Genomic DNA, 24,552 nt, shown 5'->3' on the forward strand with positions numbered 1-24,552 from the left:
ACGTTTGCCTATCGAAACCAGAACATTTTGTCTTCCCTTCTCGTTCATCTTAAGATAATTCAATTTTCAAAATTTGTTTCCTGATAGTTCTTGTTCATTTGATAATCCACAATGCCATACCTTGCAGGAAAGGAAATTACCCAGAATGGCCTGGGTCTAAGCCGTACGGATTTCATCCCTCAACAAACGCATTGTGCACTGGCTGACGTTTCTGATAGGCTTCACCCAGCCCGGCTTCAGTCTATCGGATGAAGAAACCTTCAAAGTCCTCAAAGCTGCCATTAATGCCGGCGTCAATGTCTGGAATGGTGCCGACTTCTATGGGACCCCAGACAATAACTCTCTCCATCTCATGAATCGCTATTTCTCCACTTACCCGGAAGACGCAGACAAAGTTGTGCTGTGTATTAAGAGTGGAATAAAGGATATGAGAACATTTGCTCTGGATTGTTCCCCCGAAGCTCTTCGCGCTTCTCTTGACAATGCTCTCAAAATCCTCGATGGCAAGAAGAAGATTGATATCTTTGGATGCGCAAGAACAGACCCTGCCGTTCCGGTGGAAGAAAGCATCAAAGTATTGGCTGAGATGAAGGCAGAAGGCAAGATTGGAGGGATTCAATTGAGTGAGGTGCGGGTTGAAACGATTCGTCGAGCCGCAGCTATCGCACAAATCGACATGGTCGAGGCCGAAATCAGTCTATGGGCCACTGATGTCTTTGAGAATGGGGTGGCCGCTATCTGTGGCGAACTGGGCATTGTTCTCGTAGCACATACACCCTTAGGAGCGGGCATGTTGACTGGACAATTAAAGAGCTTGGATGATGTGCCGAAGAATGACTATCATCGCCACTTTCCTCGTTGGCAACCCGAGAATTTCGACAAGAACTTGCTACTTGTGGAGGAGTTGAAGATATTTGCAAAAGCTAAGGGATGCACCACCTCTCAGTTGGCTTTGAATTGGATCAAGATTCAGAGCCGGAAGCCGGGTATGCCTGTTCTTGTCCCTGTGGCTGGTTCAAGATCCGTACAAAGAATTTCCGAGAATACAAAAGACATCGACCTGACAGATGATGATATCGCAAAGTTGAGTTCCATCTTAGACAAGTATCCCGTGGCGGGCGACAGATATCCTCCCATGGCAAAAGCATTAGCAGAGTACTAGGCACCCCAAACAAGATACGGTTGAAGGTAGGATAAATCAAATCGAGAAATTTTCTTTTCCTAGTCGAAGCCACACTTTCCAAAAGTTCTTCTCATAGGCACTGGTCTCTCGTAGCAACTGGTTCATTAACCTTTGGATGCCAGGGAACTGGCCTTCACTGAGATCTCGCAAACGTTGATGTAGTAGCTGCTTGAGCTCAAGAGGAAGTATAGCAAAAGTATACGCAGCGTATAGATGAAAGAAGAGTGTGCTAATCTGCACGCTTGAGACATTTTGCGATGCGGTTCCTATAATACCGTTGCCTGAAGCAAAAGAACAGATTTCCGAGCAAGGAGAGACAATAATACAGATACATTCTTGGAGCTGTTGGTTGATAAGCGCAGGATCGGTTATGTCAAGATCGCCGAGTATCTTAGTGCATTGTTCTCGTATAATGTCTGCTAACAAAACGCGAATTATACGTATGTTGTTCCAACTCCTTCTCGTGTTATGATCTGGGTGAGTGATTGATGCAGCCTCCAAACGACGCATATCTTTTCTGCAGGCAAACGGAGGTAGGACGTGCGATATATCCTCTAGTTTACTCATTAGGCGAACAGCCTCAGAAATTAGCATTGCCGGAGAAACTCCATATCTCTGCATCTCTTTGAGCTGCGCATATTCAAGCAACAGTTCTAGAAAACGCCACTTAGGAGAGAGATCTGCATCATCCATCACTCTGGATTTCAAAATAAGTAGATCCTGAGGTATATCAGTCTCATGAGCAAGACAGTCAAGAATGATAAATTCACAGAGTCCTAGGAGCATATTCATTCTGATCGGATCACTAAATTGACTGCCACCTCGATATAACACGAGTCCCAGAGCACCTCGTAAATGAGCGTTTGAAGGGATGATATTTCCCTCCCAGTAAACTAGTCTTTCGTACACACTCAGAAGAAGCAACGACATCAAGGTTGAGTTTTCTTTCGCTTCGGTTGGTGATTGAATGGCAGTGGTTGTAAGCATCAATGCTGAGCCATAGTTGACACGCGCATCATGAAGAGCCGGACTTGATTGATGAGAAAATGAAAAGAAGGCGAGCCAAACAGCCTTGACAACTGTAGATAAGAGGGGAAATTTGACAGTTCCTGGCGGCCAAAAGACTCGCATATATGTGAAGAGGTTGGCCTTGTCCGTATCCGCGACGTATTGCGAGATGAAAAGATTCTTTGCATGAATCTCAATTGATGGAAGAAGCCTTGCTGGGATAGAGTCCGTGAAGGAATGTGGACTAATGAGAGAGATCTCAGCTCGACGTCTCTTGTCAATTGTTGAACTTGTTTCATCGCAAATGATCAGGTCACTGGGATTTGGATAGCCTGGGCATGATATGTTCGCTCGTGAGCATTGAGAACAGCCGTTTAATTTTCGGTCGCACTGGAGTTAAATCTGTTAATGCACACAATGAAAGTGTGCTGGCAATGGAGTCTCACTTTTATATCACGTCTTCGACAGTTGCGGCAGGATTTGGACGGCTTGCCGCGATAGACCATTCTGACGTTTGCACATCTAAAGATGACAACTGGAGCCACGAACCAAGGCTAAATAGCCACTATACTAAAAGTTTATATGTAGATAGCTGCTGCCTGGCAAGATCTGGGGTGAGTTAGGAGGACGAAGATTGACTTCATGATATCTGTCGGAAGCAATCAGCCTAAGAAACTCAGATAACTCCGCTAACTCCGACATAATTTTAACCAAATTTTCGAGGCTTCAGTTCCACTGTCAATTCCAAATCTATTCTCTAAGCGAGCGGGGTCATGCATTGACTATGTCTAGGTCTACTTCAGAAACTTTCTCCTACGAATACTCTCTTGAAGTCGATACGTGGCGTCTCAAAAGGGTTATGGTGCTGCTTATTCAACTAAACGGCACAACAAGCTAGTCATTACTTTGAGAGTTGATATTGAACGTATGTTACAGAAAAAAAAGCTATGTGCACTAGTATACAAGAACGGGTTGCTCATAGGATGTTGAGATCGACGTATAAATGTCCGGGCTGTAGAGGCATGGACGTATGGGTATCACATTTTTGTGGTCGTAAAGACGATTGATCATTAATGGCCGGTCAATAAAATCTGGCATTTTTTGCAGTTCTAGTTGCAGGGACATCGGATGGTTGTGTAGCTTTCTCTGATTTCACCACGGCGTCCCGAGGCTTGTCCTTTTCATCACTCGAGCTGCCGCCGTCACTGCTTCGTTGATCATGGGATTTCTGGCGCCACACAGAGTCTTCGTCTTCGATTTCTTGGAGAACTGGGAAGAGTTAGTATGATGGTGCTGAAATGGCATATTCTGGTCAAAGCTTGTACCGACCTTCTTCCCATTCTCTCTCCTTCACTTCGTCACCAGTTCCCAATAGTCTTTCAACGTCGACAGTCTCTCCATTGTTTACCTTTTGTATGACCTCCCGCAATAACCGTATCTTTGCGTCTGCTTTTCGCGTATAGTTTTCGAAATCCTTCCGCAGGACCAGCATCTGGATGGCCTGAGAGCCTATGAGAGTCCATATCACGACGTAGAAAGTGGCGGGATTCCATTCTTTCGATCTGATCTTTGGTGATGTATTTGAGCCGCCGCCTCGAAGGAACTTAGGGATGATAGATTGCCACGTTGAGGCCTGGGCGATCTTCGGCACTGCTTCCCCTGTCGAGAGTAGTCGTGCCGAGATGGAATTGTTCATCGTCAATCCGACGTTTCGAATATGCATTGTCCGCCATGACGGGCTATTGAGGGCATGTATGTAGATGCGTTTGCTTGCCGTGGCGGCCAGATAACTCATGTTGAGGGTTGCTGATATGTTGGCTGGTTATTGTAGATGCCGACGACCTTGTTCATGTTTCGGCAGTGAATCTTTAAAATGTCCACCATCGGCGCCAAGAAATATTCCTAAACAGGACTAGGCGAACCCCTCAGCTCCTTCCCGAACTGCTGGGTTGACTGGTTGTCCCGGTAACCGCCCGTTTTGGCAAAGGTCAACTTTCTCGTGATCGTAGAGTGGACGAACCATGCCCGCACCCGTCAAGCTTTATCACAATCCAACGCCTGTCCCTGGAGTGCGCGTGCGCAATACGTCCATCTTCAACCTGAAAGATGGCAGCAACAACAGAATTGACGGACTCGCGGTTAATGTCCGTCAAAACTGCTGTCAAATCGACTACGACCTGTACGACATCAACACTAACGTCTCTACAATCATTACTACAACCTACGCCGCCAGCAAGTGAGAAGACCAAAACAGTCAGAAGAACGCGGACATCTGCTTCCAGCAAGTCTGTTACGCGCACCCAATCCACCAGATCGCGCAATCCTCCAACCACAGCCAAGGTAGACGTGTCGCAACCTACGGCCGTTGTTCAAGATGGAGAAGGGTTATCGATACAACAGAGACTTGTCTTAGCTACCGAAGTCTTCAATACAGCTTCCAAAGCATTGTCGGATGCTTTACAACGAAAAGCGCCCTCGAAAAGTCCTTTGCAACCCACCTCCCCTAATCAACTCGTGTCGTCCCCGAAGAAACCGTCGACCAAACCACCAAAGCCAACGCCGACCGTCAACGGATCGCCTGAAAATAATGTAATTGCGACTGCTGAATGTGCAATACTTGCGCTTACAACTCTACGAAATTTAAAAGGCGAAAGGTCTTCCAAAATCGATAGCGCGAATTTACAGCTTGAACAAGGTGCATGTATATTGGCAGGAAGGTTGATAGCACTAGGAGCCAATGAGCTGGCTTATAGGGAACTGAGGGCCTTGAAGAGACGATTGCAGGAGATCATCCTACTCCTACCTACGAAGACTTCGAAGGATCGTTCCAATCAAGATGTCAAAGCAGACTCCGCAAGGGAGACGACGGCAGAGCTATTGACATTCTCACACATTGAATCTGCAGGCCCGGTTTTGGCTTTGCTAGTCTCATTCCAATCCCATGTATTGAAACTGATTGCAGCGGAAAGGAAGATTCTGACAGTTGAAAAGATGTGCCGAGCTTTATCCACATCCAATCCAAGCAGCCCTGCTGGGATTATTGTGCGTTCTCTAGAGGCCGGACGCCTTAACAAAGACAAGGCCGCCATCCAGTTACTATCGTCTTCTAACACCATACTCTCTTTGTCGTCTATAGTACAGAAGGCAGCCGTCTCATCAGCCGACCTGACGACAACCCGCAGCACACGACATTTTTCAGCCCTTACTTTACAGCTGGTATCAATGGAGTACCGAATTATGTCATGGGAGCTTTCCGGTCATACAGGCGACTCGAAACGTGAATTTCTGGATCCTCTATCGCGCTTCCTTGATGCTTATGCCAACTCGGACCCAATAATCGATTCTTCGGCGTTCACGGCACTCGACACAACTGTGCAACGATTGCAGTCTAGGATTGCAAAATGCCAAATGAAAGGGCCTACTTATTCTTGGAAGGTTTCATACAGTCTTGGGAAGATCGCCCAAGAAGCTTCATGCTTAAAAGAAGCCTTGAAACACTTATCGTCTGTGACTGAAAAAATAACAAAGGAAGATCCCATGGCGTTGAGCCTGACTCAATGCAGAATCGCCATTGTTTACCTATACATGTTCAAGAACAACAAATTTTACCCATCGGTGGTGGAATCTCTTGCAACTGCAGCTTTGGGATTAAACTCCGCTAACAGAGGTAGTGCTAGCGACCTGGAAGCGCTGCTCGTGGAATCGGCCCGGTTGAAGAAAATAGCCATGGCGAAACTTGGTGGGCTTCTTTCTTCAGACGAAAACCTTCCCAAGGGAATGCTCATGTCTACAATGGATTTTCTTCATGCATTTATACGTTTTCTAAGACGCTATATCGGTCGCCAGCAACCAAATGCCGTGGAAGGTGAGACGGATGTACAGATGCAAGGACTAATCAATGCGAAAAATATTATCATCACTGCTGCAGAGTCTGCAATTGCCTTGGGCAAGATGTCACTTTTGAATCAATTGCCACCATGGGGGGATCTACAGCCGGTTTTCTCGGATTCCGCACGATTACTTAACAGTTTTGAACAATTTGATGTGGATGATACAGGAGAAGGACTTGATTGGCGGGCTACACTTGTGAAACTATCGAACCTCTTTTGGTCTCGCTACCTCAAGAGAAAGGACTCAGGTGCAGGACACGAAGAGTTAATCCCATTGTTGGATCAGTCTATTGGCCTATTGCAAGGGTGCCCTATATCGCAAAGGGTCACTGGGTTTACCACTTTGAAGCTGGAACGATTGGCTCATCTCTACCTGGATGCAAGAATGGGTGCCAAATCCATCACCAGCTTTGAGAGGTCTATACAAGAATACATCGATGCCGGCACACTTGAACAACAAATAGCATATCTCTCAGGCAAGCCGCCTCATGCTTTTCTCCAGGATTCCAAGAGCCCAGGCTTTAACCTCACGCGGGTCCTGTCTTCTTATCTTAAAATGCAACTTCGCAGGCCGACGAACGATGACATCAGCATCTTTGAAGGCAAGCAGTTAGATGTCAATACTCGAGGCTTCCTCTTAGAGTGGCAGCTGGGTTTACTCGCGGATTTCCCTAGCCATGACCTGGCTAGTGAGAAGTTCAACAACATGTTTCAAGAACTACTTTCGGAAATCCTGTCGCTCTACTCCAGTGACCAGTATCTAGTCCGCCGTCTACGTGTTGTACGATTAGTGCTTCGCTTTTCACTCGACCATCCAGATTCACTTGAAACGACAGTCATCGAATCTCTAACCCAAGATGCTCACTTGCATCTATCGAAATTTTCAGACGCACAACGTGGTCCATATGCACCATTTGTCACAAACTCCCTGAAACTGTTACTCTTGCTCCGCGAAGGTGACGTGAAAGAAAAAGACCTTCAAGAAATTATAGCCTTTTGGGCTTCGACAATACGGGACTGCACAGACTGGAAATCTATTCAGTCTGTCATCGATGATTATGATATTCTGCTTGCTCAAGCACAAGCAGCTTCGGATTATCTAGAAGCGCGTGGATATTGGAAACTACAATTAGCTGCATCTGAGATCAGTCTTCGTATCTACGAAGTACAAGAGGCCCGAGACAGCTCTTCTCTGATTCTAGCTCTATCAAGATGTGCTTTGCAGTATTCTCGGCTTGGAGACCACAAAGCAGCTCTTGATCTCCTCGATCGTGCTAAGCAACGTGTGACCATTGGCGAGGCTTCATGTTATGCAGCCATAACTTACCAACTGGCACTTGCGGAATACAACATGGAAATTAACAACATTGATAACGCTGAGAAAGCACTTCAAGACGGTCAAGAGCTCTTCCGCAGCAAAGAAGCCAAGAAGGAAGTTCAAGCTAGTCGCAGTCACTCCAAGATCGCATGGGAGCGACTGATTGTTGATGGGGCTCTGCTCTACTCTCGCCTAGCCGATCAACAAAGGAGTTTGAGAGAAGCGTTATACTATGGCAAATTAGCTGTTCGACTAAGCACACGCCTATGGACCAAGCTGGAACGTTCGGCTGGAAGGAAGAAGGAGTCGGGACAGTCAGCAGACAGAGTGTCAGATGTGGACCTTGTCATTGATGGCGTTGCAAATATCGACCTCTCCGCTAGTGCGACGCCGATTATGTGGACATATGCTCAAGGCGCGGTCTTTTGGAAGCATGTAGCCTCGCATAACGCGTGTTTCTTGAACCTCATGCGTCTTTCAGCCTATAATGGTCTGTTCCAGGATGCCATTTACTACGGCGAACAAGCACTCAAGGTGAACGAAACCCTAGGTATTTCGGTCCGCCTACTTACATGTCAAGCTGAGCTTGGCCTGGAGTGGATTAGAGGCAATCATCTGATAGACGCCAAGACTGTTCTCGACGCTGCCACAAAGATATCAGAAGTATTAATTAACAGCGTGGAAACCGTGAAGCTAAAAATAAGCCAAGCTGCCTTGAGTAGATCTCAAGGAAACTACAAAGAGGTTTTACGTCTCCTTCACGAAGCTGAAGTTATGCTTGATCGAGTCTCTGAAATTCGGCTTGACCACTCAATCGATATCAAATCATCCGTCGCTGCGATTGAAGAAAAAATGTCTCTTTTGAAAATACGCCAAGCTAGCGTGCAGAGGGAAGCCAAGAAGATGGGTCCCCGGACAACACGGAAAACCAAAGCAGTGCCCAAATCGACCGAAATTGAGGAGAGTAGAGTCACGCCAGCAGTTAAAGCCCAACCTCGGTCTTATATTGCATTGCGGAACGAAATCATCAGACAGCAGATCCATGCTTTGTTAGCTGTTGAAGATCTCGATGGAGCTTCTCGTTTGCTAAAGGTCGTCAGGGAGTCCTGCTCTTCCATGGCTACGCAAATTTCCATACAGATCGAAGAAACGGAGCACTTACTTGCTGACGCCATGAAGAGTATCGCTGCACATGCAGTATATTGTGTTTTACCCGAATCGACTCTATCCATGCCTTCAATCGAAGCGGTGATTTCAGCTACGAAAGCGGCAGTTGCTAGAAGCAAGACTCCAGTCGCAAGAAAAGGAAAGTCGACAGCCAAAGAAATGCCTGGTCGTGCTACAAAGGTTACAAAGGAAGTTGATGTTGCTGATATCATGTCTCGAGCGAGAAACGCCATCAGCATCACAGTCAAAGATGCTGTTTCTACCGGGTCAACAGTCGAAGGTCATACTGCTTCGAGTCTCATGGGTCGTGTCTCAATGCTTTCACACGTAACGACACCGGGGCTTGCCGATGAAGATATTCTGGCCCCGGTAAATGCCAATGGTAAGTCAAAATCCTTGCGACGAGATGAGCTTTACTAATTTTGATAGAACTCGGCCGTATTACTGCCTTTGATCGTGAGCGTCTTGCAATCTCTATCGACAAGAGTCTTTCTGGCTACTCTGACCCAATGGCCTGGCCTGAAAATGTGCTATCTGACAACAGAGAGCAGGCGGACGTTATTGCCAACTTCACACAAGATTATGTGGACATTCTACCTGATGCCTGGAATGTCTTGTCCATCTCGCTGAATCCTGACCGCACTGAATTTATTATTTCTCGGATGTCCCATGGCAGTTCTCCATTTTTACTCCGGCTGCCACTCAAACGAAGCGAGGAGGATAACCAAGATGAGGATGACTTTACTTTTGACTGGGGCAAGAATGAAATGAAGGAGATCATCGCACTTGCAAACGCCAGTGCCCACGATGCGAAAACTCGTATAGACAAAAACTCGAAGAAACAATGGTGGGCTACTCGTGAGTCTCTTGATCGTCGACTCGAAACTCTCTTGGACAACATGGAGAACATATGGCTAGGGGGTTTCCGTGGTATCTTTGACACCTTTCCTCGAAACTCGAAGGTTTTGACGCAATTTTCAAGTTCATTCGAAAAGGTGCTAAACAAACACCTACCGTCAAGAAGAAAGTCGAAAGACAAAAAGGAAAAAATCAAAGTTCATGAGAACGTACTCAGCCTGTTCATTGGCCTTCGGGACCTCGATAAACAAGAAAATCCCGAAGACTCGGTTTTGGACCTGCTCTATTTCGTTGTCGACATTCTTCAATTCCAAGGCGAGCGCAATGCGTATGACGAGATTGACTTTGATATGATGGTCATTGACACACTTGACATATTGAACAGCTTACACTCTACCAGTCCGAGCGAGTTGGTGCGACCTAATCATACGATTCTGATATTGGACAAGTCGTTACATTCTTTCCCCTGGGAGTCGTTGCCATGTTTGCATGGACTTCCTGTATCTCGTATGCCTTCGTTGGAATGTTTGCGAAAGAGGATTATTCATTTCAGATCGTTGGTCGATTCATCAGACGTGGCCTTTGAGGTCAATCGTCACAATGGACACTTCATCCTGAATCCGAGTGGGGACTTGAAAACAACGCAAAGCACGTTTGAGGAAGAGCTGGCTCATCGAGAAGGCTGGTCGGCTGTCATTGGACGGACACCATCTGAGGAAGAGTTCAAAGCTGGTCTAGAGGAAAAGGATATTTTCCTTTACTTTGGTCATGGAAGTGGCGCTCAATACATCCGAGGACGCACAATCAAGCGATTGGATAGATGTGCAGTCGCCTTCCTTATGGGCTGTAGCAGCGGATGTCTTGCTGAAGCCGGCGAATTGGAACCATATGGCACACCGATGAACTATATGCAAGCCGGATCGCCAGCTCTTGTTGCTACATTATGGGATGTGACGGACAAGGATATTGATAGGTTTGCGAAAAGCACCTTTCAGCAGTGGGGGTTGATACCGGGGGATGAAGATGGCAGTGAAAAGGGGAAGGGCAAGAAGAAGCCTACTAAAGGGAAGGAAGTTGATTTGAGTGATGGGTCGAGCAATGGACTTGATGAAGCAGTTGCACGATCACGTAGCTCTTGTTTGTTGAAGTATTTGAATGGAGCGGCGCCTGTGATTTATGGTATTCCTGTATATCTTAGCAAGTGAGCATAACATATAGCATTTGTGGCGTTTCTTCTGGACTGTTGTCCACACATTGTTAGAGTTGATACTTTGACCTGTTTATAAATGACATGAAACCATTCATGAAGCTATCTTGATCTTCCCGATATCTCGTAGGGACAATTTTACTCTTTTGGGGAAATAACCTCCCCACTCTCCCCACTGCTGTTCCCCTCACAGCAAAATATGAACCCATCATTACGCACCACTGCCCCTCACGAGCACGATCTCGATAAATTTTTCTTCATTTCTTTCTAATCTCCTACATACTCAACTACGCATTCTCATCAAACACCGTACGAAAGCGAAAAAAAAAGAGAAAAATGGCAGTAACAACAAAAGCAACAATAGCCTCCTTCGGCGGTAAACTGCTCAAACTAAGCCACAATGCCAAAACCACCAGCTGTGAAATGAGCTTCAACCTCTACCTGCCGCCGCAGGCCGCAGAAAAGAAAGTGCCACTGCTCATCTATCTCAGTGGATTGACATGCACGGCAGAGAATTGTTCAGAAAAGGGCTTCTTTCAGCATGGCGCGAGTCAAAGGGGGATTGCGGTGCTGTACCCTGATACTAGTCCACGTATTCCTCCCCTCCCCCTATTTATCCCCAATTGAAATGATAGATACTGATATGGATGGATAGGAGGTCTTGGTATTCAAGGTGAAGACGACGCATATGATTTCGGTAGCGGTGCTGGGTTCTACGTCGACGCTACGCTGCCCCCTTACGACAAAGGGTATAATATGTACAGCTACATAACCGAGGAATTACCCGCAACTGTATTTGAGGCGTTCAAATACCAAATCGATGCAGAGAGGGTTAGTATCACGGGTCACAGTATGGGTGGACATGGCGCTCTTACTCTTGTACGTCTCCCCTCTCCCTTAAACATTGTGATTGAGTATAGGATATGTGCTGATAGGGAGCATGGGAAAAGTTCCTCCGCAACCCCGGCAAATACAAATCCGTCAGCGCCTTTGCGCCCATTACGAATCCCATAAACTGCCCCTGGGGCCAGAAGGCCTTCAAAGGGTACTTTGGCTCCGACGCCGCCGCGCAGGAAAAATGGAAGGAGCATGATGCCACTGAACTCGTTAAGAAATGGACGTCGGGCCCATTGAATGTGCTGATCGACGTTGGCACGGGGGATAACTTCTATAAACAGGGACAATTACTTCCGGAAAACTTTGCGAAGGCGGCGGAAGAGGCGGGTGTGCAGGGAGTGCAGATTAGGTATCAGCCGGATTATGATCATAGTTATTATACGATGGCGACGTTTGCGGGGGATCATGTTGAGCATGCTGCGAAGTATTTGTTTGCGTAGTGCGTTCTCCAATCCCCTTATTTCTACCTTTTATGTTACTTTCTGACTGGCGAATGTTCGATAGCAGAAATTCTACGACAACGACCGTAAAACAGAAAGAGTCGAGGATATAGTCATTGATTGAAAATTGTATATTGTGTTTTTGTTGAGTACCTAAGATATCGAATAAAATATCTTGAACCCCGACCACTGTCAACATCACCCGCAATTCAAGGTCTTCTTCATTCATGGATAATATAACCTTGATCGGAATATTTTGCTTTCTCCATCCTCTTCCCATCGTAGTATTCATCATTCAAGATTTTCTGCAAGTAACCCATTATGTATACCATAACATGATAAAAGATGCTTTGTGTGGTGTAAAGGTGTTGAGCGACAGCGCCATGCAATGACGTGACAAATATGTACTATCGAAATCGATGATCAAAAGAAAAACAGGGGAATCTAAATGGCACAGAAGTGGTTTTAGTTCGCATAGATTGAACAAGGCATGGAGAGGATGGGAATCACGCTTATGAGCTGAGGCGTTGAACAAAAGACTACTTGAGGTTAGCAATATTCTTGAACATGATACAGAGGCGACTTACGAGGAAGAAATTCCGGAATCCTTTAGTATCCAGCTGAGTCAAAGCATTCGTATACTCCCCCACCAGATCCGGTCCCATGCCCATTCCAGGTAGTTCCTGGCCGCGAAGATAATCAACATACTCGGTACCAGCCTTGGAATAGATTGATTGCTGTAGTCCTCCTGCTTCTTGCAGGACATGTCTCGTTTGGCCATCTTTCGAGTTAAACCCTGCAGATCTTGGTAAGGCCCATGACAGTGGAGAGAATCGCGTAAACATGAATTGGTTGAACCCAGGGATAGCGTTTTGAGATGCATTGGCGGTATCAGCCCCTCCCCAAGAGTTGGCCATGCTTGTCAGAACCGAGAACGCCATTTTTGCCGTCGTCGGGTCGTCAATGTCTTTGACGAAATGTTCAATGGTAGATATGACCGATTCAAATATCGGTTGGTTGGCTACGAATAATTAGTACATTGATATGATTTTTACGGATAGAAGATTGCTCACCCTGGCTGACAAGAACAGACCCGAGGTCGTTGTTCAACAATGCCAACAAAAAGCTGAGATATTCTCGCTTCAATTCAGCCATTTGAATCTCATCGTCTGTACCGGCAGTGGTCTCTGAAATACCAGCAAAAACGCGCTGTAGAAAAGGGGTGAGAAGAGTATCAAGGATTCCGAAAATCTCGGACTTGAAACCAAAGATTATCTGGTCCAGCAATCGTAGGAAGAGCGCCATTTCGTCTTTAGAAGAAGTCTCAGTCAATAGTCCATCGATCCATCTTGGTAATTGAGGAAGTAGTCTCAATCCAACAATACCAATCACACGAGAGAACGTGAATCGGGCTGCAGTTCTAACATTGAACGATCCTTTCAGAGACTCAAGAGCAATCAATGTCGCTTCAGCCACCTGTCCAAACGCATCGGAAATTTCAGGCGAGAACTTTGCGGCAGGGTTGGCCATCTGTGAGCCCGGAGTCCAGTCCGAGAAACCTCGTGCAAGTGTACCAAGAGCCATAATGTCATGGTGTATTTGTAATTGTGCACGCTCATCGTTGGACTTGGCCAGAGCTAGATTGTTCTCCATGTCGACAAACACAGGATTCATCACAGATCGTGCGTACACAACTTGTTTATCGACTGGAACATGAGGGATCGAACACAAAATCCCGACAGCTTCGAAAAGATAGAGCTGGCTATTGAAGATGGCGTCCGCAGAGCTTTCGTCTGAAGACATGTCATCATTATCATCGGCCTCAGATGGCAGTTCAGCTCGGATGACCAGCAGGTCAGCCACGGCTTCAATGACCGTTTGTGCAACATTACCGATATGTATTTTCAGAGCCTTAACCAGGCGGTAGAACAAATACCAAGAACGCGTTCTCACTCTTTCCATCGGGTGGTGTGCGAACTGGAGGAAGTTCTCTAGTACGCCTGGAATGACGTGGGTATGATGCTCGAAGAAGCTGCTGTAACGAACACAAATCTCCATGAATTGCAGCTGAATCGCGGGATGAGTGAAGGATCTGATATCTAGACTTGAATTAGCATATGAGTATAATATATGGATGGAGGAGGCATACCAGACTCCACCATCCTGTTCATCATTTCGACCAATCTTTCAGCAGCAACATTGTTGGCTTTGTTTTTGGTGTATAGGCCACCGGTCTTGACGGCGAGTTCACCAAATAAAAACATCTCATGGAGAGCCAAATCAAGATCACGCCAATCCATTTGGCCGCCTGATTGGCGCAGATTTTGGAATGTCGTGCCCACAACCTCTGACAAAGCATCTATGTATAGGCCTTCATTGGCTGCGGCAATGATTTGTTGGAGGTTGTTTAATCGCTTGCGAAGTTCCTGGAATTCGGCTTCTTCGGTCTGATCATCCTCGTCGCCCCAGGATGACGTTTCGTCGTATCGCATTTTTGCAATAATGGCTTTCAGAATAGGCAAAAGCATCGATGCGTGTTGATTCTGAATCTCGGGGTTTGATTTCGACACTTTTCGAGAATACGACAATAATTCCGTCACGCACGGAATGATAGTAGAGCAAATCTCGTCATAGTCGTCAGAGAAGAACCTGAGAACATGTGCCAAAAACGATTGCAGTAGGCTATTTGCCTTTTCTTTAGTTGTGACGACAACAGCATCGTTGTCTAACGCCCGGACAATATCAACGACGGTAATGTTGACAAGTTTTGCAACGGTTTCGGCGAGATCTGTATCGTACTTGGAGGTGAAGCGGTTTTCATTCAATGGCGGGCTGTTAGAAAGCTGAGTCACAATGCTGTCGAGATTCAAAAACACAATCATGTCTATCTTATCATCGGGTTTCATTTTCTTGGCCACGATCTCAGTAAACACATCGATAGCGGCATCGCGGACTTTTTCCTCTCCATCTCGAAGTTCGGATTTTTGTGCACGAGAGAGTTGTCGGAAGAGGAGATCGAGCATTGTCTGGTTGACCACTAATCCAATATCGATCCAGCTGACCCAGGTACCGATAGCCCGGAGCGACATTTCCACGATCTGGTCATTGCCCTCCTGCCACTGGGACAGGATCTCTTGCCATGAGCCTGCAATTTTCTGAATATCTCGCTGACGGATAAGATCTTTCAGTGTATTTGCCTTTTCCTGTTCCTCACGCGACCGAGGAACCAAAACATCACCAATCTCATCATGAACCGAATAAACGACTCGAAGGTAAAAAACCACTCCGAGGGGGTTGTTACGCAGATTCGTCGAAGGATCGGTAGTCGTCAAGCTCAGCAAATCGTCGAAAAACGTCTCCCATCCAGCAGCATACAACGCCGAAAAGAGATACGTCACTGTCTGAGCAATCTTGTTCTGAATCGCAGCACCATCGGGGTTTGCTCCTTCACCGCCATAGACCTGCCGTAAGTAACCCATCAACCCATCTTTGATATACTGCAAGCCCTGGAGATCTATCAAATCGGCCTGAGCAGCGCTGTTAACCACTTCGAGCGCAACATGGCGAGTCACCTCATTATAGCGTGGTGTGCGTGTAAAAATGGCGAGACAGACCTGCCATCCTGACGGGTCGGCGCGAAGCTGGTTCAAGTATTCAAAGGCTTGTTTTTTGAGGGTCTGGTCCGCCGATGGATTCGAAGCGATCTCGATAGCGCTCACTACCTATAACCCAAGGATAGTTAGTATTGAAGCTGTTGATAGAAGCTGCATGTGGAGGGGGCGGGGCAGAGTGCGTCATTAGATTAGTGGCCTACCTGATCTTCCATTGTGAGCAGCCAGGCTGCCTCGGCGAGTCGAAAAGACTCTCGAAGTTGGATCTAAGTTGAGACTTGGTTTAAGGCAGGTAAGAAGAAAGCCGGTCACATCGATGGATGGGAATCATGTCAGTTGTCGGAGGTGAATTTTACACTGCCATTTTCTCAGGCGGTACTGGGACGACAAAAGGCGGGGGAGGGAGCAAGTTGCTATGCACGCAGTAGTTGAAGGCCCGGATTGGGTTGTTAAATGCAAGGATGATAATGTGACGACCGGGGGATTCTAGGAGAATACTGTTCTGTTAAATCAGAGTGGTGTATGCTCACAGGCACAGCATGTTGTCTGGTCGGCTGTTTTTGTGGAAAAAAAGAGTGGAACGGCCGCCTAACTTCTAAGGCAGGCACGTCCCCCGTTTCCTAATCGGGCTAGCCTGCTCTGAACTATGCAACGTCATTGTGCTTCTCTATTTCTGTCTCTATCTCTCTATGGCTCGATTTCTCTAGACACTCTAACCATAGCATATTCATTACCATATATCCACTAGGTATATAGGTATAGTTGCCTACTTCCGTCCCTCCTGCTGCAGAATCTGCTGCTCCATTCTATCAAATCCCTCCATCGCATCTCCATACTTCTTAAATACCTCCGGCTGATACCCATCCGCAATCTTCTCAACAAACTCCTCCTCACGCCATCGCTTGCCGATCAAATCCTCAAACGTCTGTCCCGGTTGTCGCTCAATGCCCCAAACAGCTTTGTACGCTGCACCAAGCGCACACGCATTCTCGCCGACATCGAGCTTGTACACACCGTCGTAGCCGCCTAGGATTTCGCCGGCGATTTTGGCGATGGCTTTGTTTCGCGACCCGCCGCCCACAAGGTAGACTCGTTTGGGCTGTGGGGGGATACCTTCGGCGGGGGCTGTGGTAAGGCCCCGTGAGCGGAGCCGGAGAGACAGGAATTGGCTTTCTACAATAGCGCGTGCTTCATCTAGAGGTACATCCCAGCCGGATGTTGTCTCTTCAAGACTCTGGTCTTGCGGGTTGTAGTTAAACCTCCACTGCCCAGACCGCAAATTCGGTACGATTTCTGGCCTGGGGAAGAAAAGACCCATCTTCATGGGGTCAGAGTCAGCTTTTTGACCCATGGCGGGGGCTTCCAACAAAGCCTTGTCGAAGTTCGCCCATGGGATCTGGTCTGCAGCTCCGCCTACTTGCTTATCGATTGCGTCGCGGACATGCTCTCGCGCCAGGCCACCGTTTTTGTAGCACAGCATGAACATGTGTAATCCCGGTGTTGTAGGGTGGTTAAAAAAGTGAGTCGCGGGGTCGGGTTTGTACATGGGCGTAGACATTAAAAACGTAGTCGACGTTCCTAATGAGACCATCGCATCGGATGGCTTAAGCGGCAGGGCAAGAATTGTTGACGGGTTATCGCCCGTTGAGGGTATTATCGTGCAGTCTGGATTGAATGAGTATCGCTCAACGAAGTACTTGTGGATTTTGCCTAGATGAAGGCCGCCGTCTTCGGGTACATCACCGAGCTTTTTTTTCAAGGCGTCGACTCCGAATTCGCCTGCACACAGTTTGAGGAGACCGTCATCCCATGATCCGGCTTTGATATTCCATAGATTCATTCCGCAGACGTCTGAGATATCGAAGGGGGCGATGCTGCCTAGGAACAGCGAAGCTAGGAATGAAGATACAAGCGAGATTCTGGATGTTTTCTTATACTGTTCTGGGTATTTCCGCTGAAATCGTAGGATCTGAGGACCTGTGAATCGCTACAAAAAACAAACAAACAGATTAGCTCAAATTCGTCCAATCCAAAAGGCAACACTTACATGATGCGCCTTACTCCCCGTCACCTCCGCCAACGCCTCCGGTCCACCCAAATATGCATCAAATTCATCGCACTCCCTCTGCGTACTCGCGTCCTGCCAATTAGGGCTAAACGGATGCGAAAATGCGTCTTCCAACTGCTCCTCCAACGTCTTCCCTTTATCCAACCCTTTTAACAGCCTCTCCGCATCGGCACTCCAATACACACTGCCATGCTGCTGACCCGCAATACTAATCCCATTTACCCGCCCAAAATCTAATCCTTGTTCTTCAAGTGTATTCAACACCGAGTCCAACGCCTGCAACCACAGCGCGACGGGGGCAAAAACTTCATGTTCGGCTTCATTGGTCAAAACACCCTTTTTGATTTCGAAGCCGTGCGAGTCGGCGTCAAAGTCGAATTTGGCTTCGTATTCGACTTTGAGGTCCGAGGACACGACCAGGCCTTTGAGTTGTTGGGTTGAGAGGTCGAAGCCGATGTATAATGGGTTGGCCATGTTGACTTGAAACAATAATCGCGATAACTCTGGAGGATGGGTTCAGAGGGAGGTATAAGGAGGGGTATATATGTATGCTCAAATATATTCAGCCAGTATGTAAGGGTTGGTAGTTTACAAACGGCAACAATGCCGAGTTAGGCCTGGAAAAAGGATTCAAGGTTCGACGTGGGTATATGTTCAAAAAAGAAAAGCAGACTCGGGAAATAAGGCTAAATTCAATCAAACAGCCGTGCAGTGCAATTCCATAGAACGCGGATCTGGGGATGTGTAGTTTGGTTCGGTGGGTAAAGTAAATATTTATACAGGATATTCTTGGTGTAGTTATGGAGATGATACAAACAACTAACTTAACTAACTACGAGAGAAAGTGATGTCAATACCCCACACTCCCTTGCAAGGCACATATGTTGACAATATACTCAATACATTATACTACTCAAAATATCTTCAAACTATACGCACAGTATTTCAATTATTCTTCAATCTCACTTGAAAATATTTCAGGCCATGTGATATCTAGAAATCTACTCCGTACGCCTTTCTAGAATCTAGACTCCCAGACTAGGGCATGACACCCCGCTCGGATAAATCCCCCAATTTAACCGGCCAGTGTGGGCTGCATTGTCTCTCTCCACCGCTCTGCATCCAACCCTATCAACCTATCGGGCAGTATGCCTATTATGAGTATACACCTGCGTAGGTCTCTACAGAGGTAGTGTATTACCTAGATATCCTCTATGTACATGTCTCGTTGCATTCCCAACACGTGCCCTTTTCCTAGACAAAATTCAAGTCAGGAGGTTATACTGCGCTTCCAGTGATGGTTAAGACAACGCTCGACCAGCGAGTATCATTCGCAACCTAATTTGTAGTCTTGAAGAGATGATATATCAACGCCGTTTATGCACTTCCCCGCTGTGTTGATGCTCATGGTCATGGTCATGATCATGTTCCTCCGGCTCAGGACTTGCTCTGGGACTAACATCCCCAGGAATAAACTCCTCCGCAAAATCCACTCCTTCCACTCCATTAGGCACAAATCGTACTTTGACTCGACGCACACCGCGCACCTTGGCGCCAACACCCGTTCGTAGAATCTCCTCGATCTCGCGGGATTGTTGCACGGTCATGGAATCCGCAACCCCAACTTCGATGTCCATCAAGTAATTCTGTCCTGACTTCAACCCTTGGATATCTCGAATTTGAATGTCCTGCGCCGTGGTCGAATTCGCGAGTGTCTTTAGGGCGGCCTTTCGGACAGAGTCTTTAATCTCTTCGTCGATTGTTGTATCGGCGAGCTCTAGTAGAGCCGTTTTTGTGTTTGTCCATCCCGCATTAATCACCATCAACGAGATGATTAGCCCTCCAACGGGATCGAGCCATGCTGCATTGGTGAAGATGTGGGCGCCTCCGATTGTAGCCAAAGCGACAAGGCTGGTCAAGGAGTCGATGCGGTGGTGGACTGCGTTTGAGGCGAGGACGGATGATTTTCGTTCTTGTGCGATTTTCATTGCTACATTTGTCAGATGATATAGGTAATAGACAAAGGGGCAAGTCTTACTAGCTCGGTATAGCCATTCCTTGGCTACTATTGAACCAGCCGCCAGCCAGATAGCATTAATATTCGGCCCTAGCACTTCAGCGCCATGATCATGGCTATGTGAGTGACCATGAAACAATAAGCCAGCATGCTCCAATGCCTCGAATGCTTCGGGCGCAAATTGAGACAGCAGAGCCTGAGTGGCATCCAATCCCATAAAAAAGCCGCCACACAGCAGCAATGAACTCACACCCAACGCTCCCAGGCTCTCAACCTTTCCATATCCGTTGGGGAATCGCTCGCTCGGGGGTTTCAAAGACCAAGAGACAGTACCCAGCGTCATAAAATCAGACACTAAATCCGTCAACGCATGATATGCATCTGCAATCAACGCTTGCGAATGGAATATGTAGCCTCCGACGAATTTGCCGATTGCCATTGCCAGGTTAACAAACAAGCCGATTCGGGTAATCCGGACGCCGGCATCTTTTTTGTTCGAGGAGGTCAAGTACACGTTGTCGTGATGGTGGTGGTGGTGGTGACCGTGGCCTGCGTGGCCTCTTGTCTGGACAGCCATGGGTGGTCTGATAGTCAATGCTGCCCTGGCCGCAGCACGAGACCAGACAACGGACGGTGATATGGACAGGGATGGTTGTCGTAAGGAATATTGGTGTTGTTGTCGAATTCTAGAATGGTAAGTATATAACTTCCTGCAATGCAGAGAGAATGTCGCGTGTCGTTGTGGTTGTCTTTGAGTGAGCCTAGAGAGTACGTGGCATCGCTGCAGCTGGCCGCCGCGTCCCAGCGGCGGCAGGAGACTCATCAAGGGCCGCTAAGATCTAGACTAAACGTAATCAGAACATGACCTGGTAACTTATAGGTGAGCTGAGGAGGCCGGCCAGGTGCGAAACCTTGTGCAGATTGGAATTTCCGTCAATTGGCAAGTCATATAAAATTCAGACGTGGAGTCCGCGAGTAAACGTTTATACGATTTAGCTAAAACATTCACTTTGCCAACGTATGAGCACCGGCCGAGTTCGGCTGCGAACTGGGGAACCTTTTCCTTGGCCCTTTAGGTAGTTAGCTGTTATCGATAGACGACAACCAAGAAGCCTGGAATGGAGGGAGTTGGCGACGATCCACGCTGACAGCCAACGTGAGGACACTCAATAGAATTAATATAATAATAAACATTGATTCAGGAACAAATGAATGTAGGATTCACCATTGAGCCCCCAGAGCCAATGGATCAGGCAGCAAGGCTCAATAGCATGATGTCACTCGGACTCGGCAAGTTCCGCCGGCTTTGGTTCGTCTCTTTACTTCGCAGTTTGTCAACATCGATGAAGCTCAGTCACCGAAGACCCTGACCAGGACTGTGCGTATCTTCACGTCTATACACAGTCTCTCTTGACACCATGTATCCATGTCTCCGCTGAGAATCCCCTACACCAAACCCTTCCCCCCTGCCATCGTCTTCCCCAAAACCGCCAACAGCGTCGCCGGTGCAATCGACGCCATTGTCGACTTCCTCGCGGCCCCTCCCTCGCCCTTTCTGCAGGGCATCGACGTCGGCAAAAATGCTCAAACAGTGATTCTCACGGGAGCCGGTATATCAGTCGCATCGGGACTGTCGGATTATCGTGGTGAGAATGGGACGTACGTTCGAAACAAGTCCTATCGTCCGACTTACTATCACGAATTCATTACCCGTCATGAGGCGAGAAAGCGGTACTGGGCGCGAAGCTACGTAGGATGGCCGGGGTTACTGAAGGCGAAGCCAAATACAACACACAAGGCGGTTACAGACCTCGGGAAAAAGGGCTACGTGAGCAATGTGATTACGCAAAACGTGGACTCCTTCCATATGGTTGCACACCCGGATTTGTCTACGATTGAACTGCACGGTTTCTTACGAGGGGTTATCTGTATAAATTGTCACAATCTGGTCCCTCGAGACGAGTTTCAGCAGTCACTGACGCAGCTAAATCCCGCCTGGGCAGAATTCTTGCATGAGATGTTGGAGTCCGGTGCTTTGGATACTAATAACCCAGAAGAACAACGCAAGCGCGGACTCAAGATCAACCCGGACGGCGACGTGGATCTTCCGCATGCGCCGTATTCCAACTTTCGCTACCCGGCATGTCCGCACTGCTTGGAGAAACCGCCTTCAGTGCAAGACGGCCAACCCGAGGCAGTCGTCGAGACAGAGCCAGACGGCGCATGGTCCCCGTCGTCTACGGCTGGGATATTGAAGCCGGCTGTAATCATGTTTGGCGAGTCTACAAGTCCGTCAGTTCGCAGTGCCGCAGAGGAAGCCATTGATGATGCTGGCAGACTTTTGATCATGGGCAGCAGTCTGGCCACCTATTCTGCGTATCGACTGGTAGAGCGCGCACATAAAAGAGGCATGGCTATAGGTATTATCAATGTTGGTGGCGTCCGTAATGAGTCGCAGATATTCGGGAATCTTCTCAGCGAGCGATATGTGCAGAATCATGTACGATGCGATCATAAAAGCGAGACGGTGCTACCTGAAGTGGCGTCACGGTTGCCTGTTCTTACCACTTATTAAATTATTAGAGCATATAGAAATAACTAAGTTTGGATAAAACAACGCTTCCTTGCTTGACTGATTCAGTCTGGAGAATCAGACTGACGGATGACTGCATTCTACCCTCTGATTGGCTGCGGCGGAGCAAGGACGGCGGCAAAAGACGATAAAAGCAGAGCGGGCCTGTCTGAACTTATCGCAGAAAGGACACTGCCTGCCTAGACTAACATGGATCATCTTGCTTCTTCTAATCCCACTTCTGTTGCTGCTGCTACTTCTTCCCATTTAATATCTCCCTCTTCCAGTCTCTCGGCTTTGGTCTCGTCTCTTGCTGCCCCCAGCACTTTTCTTTTCACCCAACCTTCTTCCGCCACATACAAGAAACCCCCGCACGACCAACCGCCCCAACAAGCCCTCGAAACATCTAGGTCGACACGACTAGCTTTTACACACAGACCCAGCATGGACAAACCACAGCAGCCCAGCTCATTCCAACAGTTGGAAAAGGTATTTCTGTTAACTGCGTGTTCATTACATGTCTTGCTAACTAGTTATAGCTTGGTGAAGGTACCTATGCTACGGTAAGCGATAGGATTGCAAGACTCCAGCGTAAGTCGAGTATTGTCTGACTGATATGGATAGGTTTTCAAAGGCCGCAACCGCCAGACCGGCGAAATGGTCGCCCTGAAAGAAATCCATCTCGACTCCGAAGAAGGCACCCCGTCCACCGCCATCCGTGAAATCTCCCTCATGAAAGAACTAAAACACGAAAGCATCGTCTCGCTCTACGACGTAATCCACACCGAAAACAAACTCATGCTCGTATTCGAGTACATGGATAGAGATCTCAAACGATACATGGACACAAAAGGAGACCACGGCTCTCTCGATTACGTGACTATCAAATCATTCATGCACCAACTCATGCGTGGCATTGCATTTTGTCACGAAAACCGCGTATTGCATCGTGACTTGAAACCACAAAATCTCCTCATCAACAAGAAAGGTCAACTCAAACTTGCCGATTTCGGTCTTGCGCGTGCGTTCGGTATTCCCGTCAACACATTTTCAAACGAGGTCGTCACGCTCTGGTATCGTGCACCAGACGTTCTGCTCGGAAGTAGGACATACAACACCAGCATCGACATCTGGTCGGCCGGTTGTATCATGGCGGAGATGTACACGGGCCGACCACTTTTCCCTGGTACGACAAACGAGGATCAGCTGCAAAAGATTTTCAGACTTATGGGTACCCCTTCGGAGAGGTCATGGCCTGGTATTTCGCAATTCCCAGAATATAAGCCCAATTTCCATGTGTATGCCACCCAAGATTTGCGACTGATCTTGCCTCAAATCGATCAATTGGGCTTGGACCTGCTTACTCGTATGCTTCAATTGCGACCGGAGATGAGAATCAGCGCGGCGGATGCTCTGAGACACCCATGGTTCAATGATTTGCCTCAGTTGCAGGCGCAGTTACAGCAACATCATCAACAGCAACACCATCAGCAACAGGCGCAATTACCTGGTTATGGTGGCATGGTGACGGCGCAGCAAGGCTATTAATCTCGAATAACGAAAAGCGAAAGGATATGACAGGCAGGTGATACCCGGAGACATCTTGTTTTTGATTTTGTTGCATTCTGTTTTGATGTGGTTGTCATTAAGTTCGGTATCATTAATTGGGCATACATTTCTATTTTTCCTTCGGTCTCGTTCTGTCTAGTTTATTCTTTCAATGGTATAATGATATACGCCAAGTCTATGATCGCATTACCGTCGCAATTCTTGTCTACTCTAACTTGATCAAGCAGTGAGTAAGAGAGGGAATATCCCTTATCCCACTGTGGTATTGATGACCGGACGGCTTGCCGTCCCATTGATTACAATATAATCGGCATATTTGGTCTTGCACGACGTCAAATTCAAACAAACAAACATGTCTTTCAGAATCAAGACGGGGCCCTGGAATGGAGTTGCGGTGACACATGAGCTACCACCATCCTACCTGTCTACCTGCCAATCAGCCTCCTTAGATGATGGTATCTGCCGCGGCGGTAATATATGTCTCTTTCAAGTTTCAAGTTTGAAATTCTCGTGGATAGATCAATGCAACTTAGACGGAGGTGAGAGGTATTCAAGACGAGACTGAGACGATATTCATCGGACTGCTTTGGGTATGTATTGGACCGAAGATCCACCGATCAGTTTGGTTTCGAATTTTTTTGGTTGGTTTGGATGAGGGAAGTCGGTCTGGGTTTGTAGTTCTTGGATAGATGATGTAAGGTGATTTGATGTTGAAGTCAGGGTTGCATCGATGAAAAATTACCTAGA

General features: G+C 47.4%; 10 protein-coding genes across 10 annotated transcripts; 5 read left to right on the forward strand and 5 right to left on the reverse strand.

Annotated features, from left to right (window-relative positions):
* Positions 1-111: 111 nt before the first annotated feature.
* On the forward strand, positions 112-1,162 carry EYB26_008466 (uncharacterized protein; the record flags this gene model as incomplete). The annotated part of the gene is made up of 2 exons (XM_054267719.1): positions 112-163; positions 219-1,162. The coding sequence occupies 2 exons, from the start codon at positions 112-114 to the stop codon at positions 1,160-1,162; spliced, it is 996 nt and encodes a 331-aa protein (XP_054123694.1).
* A 36-nt stretch (positions 1,163-1,198) lies between these two features.
* On the reverse strand, positions 1,199-2,697 carry EYB26_008467 (uncharacterized protein; the record flags this gene model as incomplete). The annotated part of the gene is made up of 2 exons (XM_054267720.1): positions 1,199-2,581; positions 2,638-2,697. 2 exons carry the CDS (start codon positions 2,695-2,697, stop codon positions 1,199-1,201), a joined length of 1,443 nt encoding a protein of 480 aa, XP_054123695.1.
* A 575-nt stretch (positions 2,698-3,272) lies between these two features.
* EYB26_008468 (uncharacterized protein) lies at positions 3,273-3,986 on the reverse strand (the record flags this gene model as incomplete). Its single annotated transcript, XM_054267721.1, has 2 exons — positions 3,273-3,460; positions 3,521-3,986. 2 exons carry the CDS (start codon positions 3,984-3,986, stop codon positions 3,273-3,275), a joined length of 654 nt encoding a protein of 217 aa, XP_054123696.1.
* Positions 3,987-4,297: 311 nt separating this feature from the next.
* EYB26_008469 (uncharacterized protein) lies at positions 4,298-10,629 on the forward strand (the record flags this gene model as incomplete). Its single annotated transcript, XM_054267722.1, has 2 exons — positions 4,298-8,948; positions 8,996-10,629. The coding sequence occupies 2 exons, from the start codon at positions 4,298-4,300 to the stop codon at positions 10,627-10,629; spliced, it is 6,285 nt and encodes a 2,094-aa protein (XP_054123697.1).
* Positions 10,630-10,967: 338 nt separating this feature from the next.
* On the forward strand, positions 10,968-12,058 carry EYB26_008470 (uncharacterized protein; the record flags this gene model as incomplete). Its single annotated transcript, XM_054267723.1, has 5 exons — positions 10,968-11,223; positions 11,287-11,510; positions 11,582-11,855; positions 11,902-11,967; positions 12,036-12,058. The coding sequence occupies 5 exons, from the start codon at positions 10,968-10,970 to the stop codon at positions 12,056-12,058; spliced, it is 843 nt and encodes a 280-aa protein (XP_054123698.1).
* A 422-nt stretch (positions 12,059-12,480) lies between these two features.
* Positions 12,481-15,794, reverse strand: EYB26_008471 (uncharacterized protein; the record flags this gene model as incomplete). The annotated part of the gene is made up of 5 exons (XM_054267724.1): positions 12,481-12,507; positions 12,556-12,989; positions 13,042-14,067; positions 14,118-15,690; positions 15,783-15,794. 5 exons carry the CDS (start codon positions 15,792-15,794, stop codon positions 12,481-12,483), a joined length of 3,072 nt encoding a protein of 1,023 aa, XP_054123699.1.
* A 551-nt stretch (positions 15,795-16,345) lies between these two features.
* On the reverse strand, positions 16,346-18,121 carry EYB26_008472 (uncharacterized protein; the record flags this gene model as incomplete). The annotated part of the gene is made up of 2 exons (XM_054267725.1): positions 16,346-17,566; positions 17,627-18,121. The coding sequence occupies 2 exons, from the start codon at positions 18,119-18,121 to the stop codon at positions 16,346-16,348; spliced, it is 1,716 nt and encodes a 571-aa protein (XP_054123700.1).
* Positions 18,122-19,014: 893 nt separating this feature from the next.
* On the reverse strand, positions 19,015-20,241 carry EYB26_008473 (uncharacterized protein; the record flags this gene model as incomplete). Its single annotated transcript, XM_054267726.1, has 2 exons — positions 19,015-19,637; positions 19,686-20,241. The coding sequence occupies 2 exons, from the start codon at positions 20,239-20,241 to the stop codon at positions 19,015-19,017; spliced, it is 1,179 nt and encodes a 392-aa protein (XP_054123701.1).
* Positions 20,242-21,090: 849 nt separating this feature from the next.
* EYB26_008474 (uncharacterized protein) lies at positions 21,091-22,239 on the forward strand (the record flags this gene model as incomplete). Its single annotated transcript, XM_054267727.1, has 1 exon — positions 21,091-22,239. One exon carries the CDS (start codon positions 21,091-21,093, stop codon positions 22,237-22,239), a length of 1,149 nt encoding a protein of 382 aa, XP_054123702.1.
* Positions 22,240-22,446: 207 nt separating this feature from the next.
* EYB26_008475 (uncharacterized protein) lies at positions 22,447-23,784 on the forward strand (the record flags this gene model as incomplete). Its single annotated transcript, XM_054267728.1, has 3 exons — positions 22,447-22,725; positions 22,776-22,799; positions 22,861-23,784. The coding sequence occupies 3 exons, from the start codon at positions 22,447-22,449 to the stop codon at positions 23,782-23,784; spliced, it is 1,227 nt and encodes a 408-aa protein (XP_054123703.1).
* Positions 23,785-24,552: the final 768 nt, after the last annotated feature.

This window comes from Talaromyces marneffei, chromosome 6, assembly GCF_009556855.1.
Source record: "Talaromyces marneffei chromosome 6, complete sequence".
Taxonomy (NCBI): domain Eukaryota; kingdom Fungi; phylum Ascomycota; class Eurotiomycetes; order Eurotiales; family Trichocomaceae; genus Talaromyces; species Talaromyces marneffei.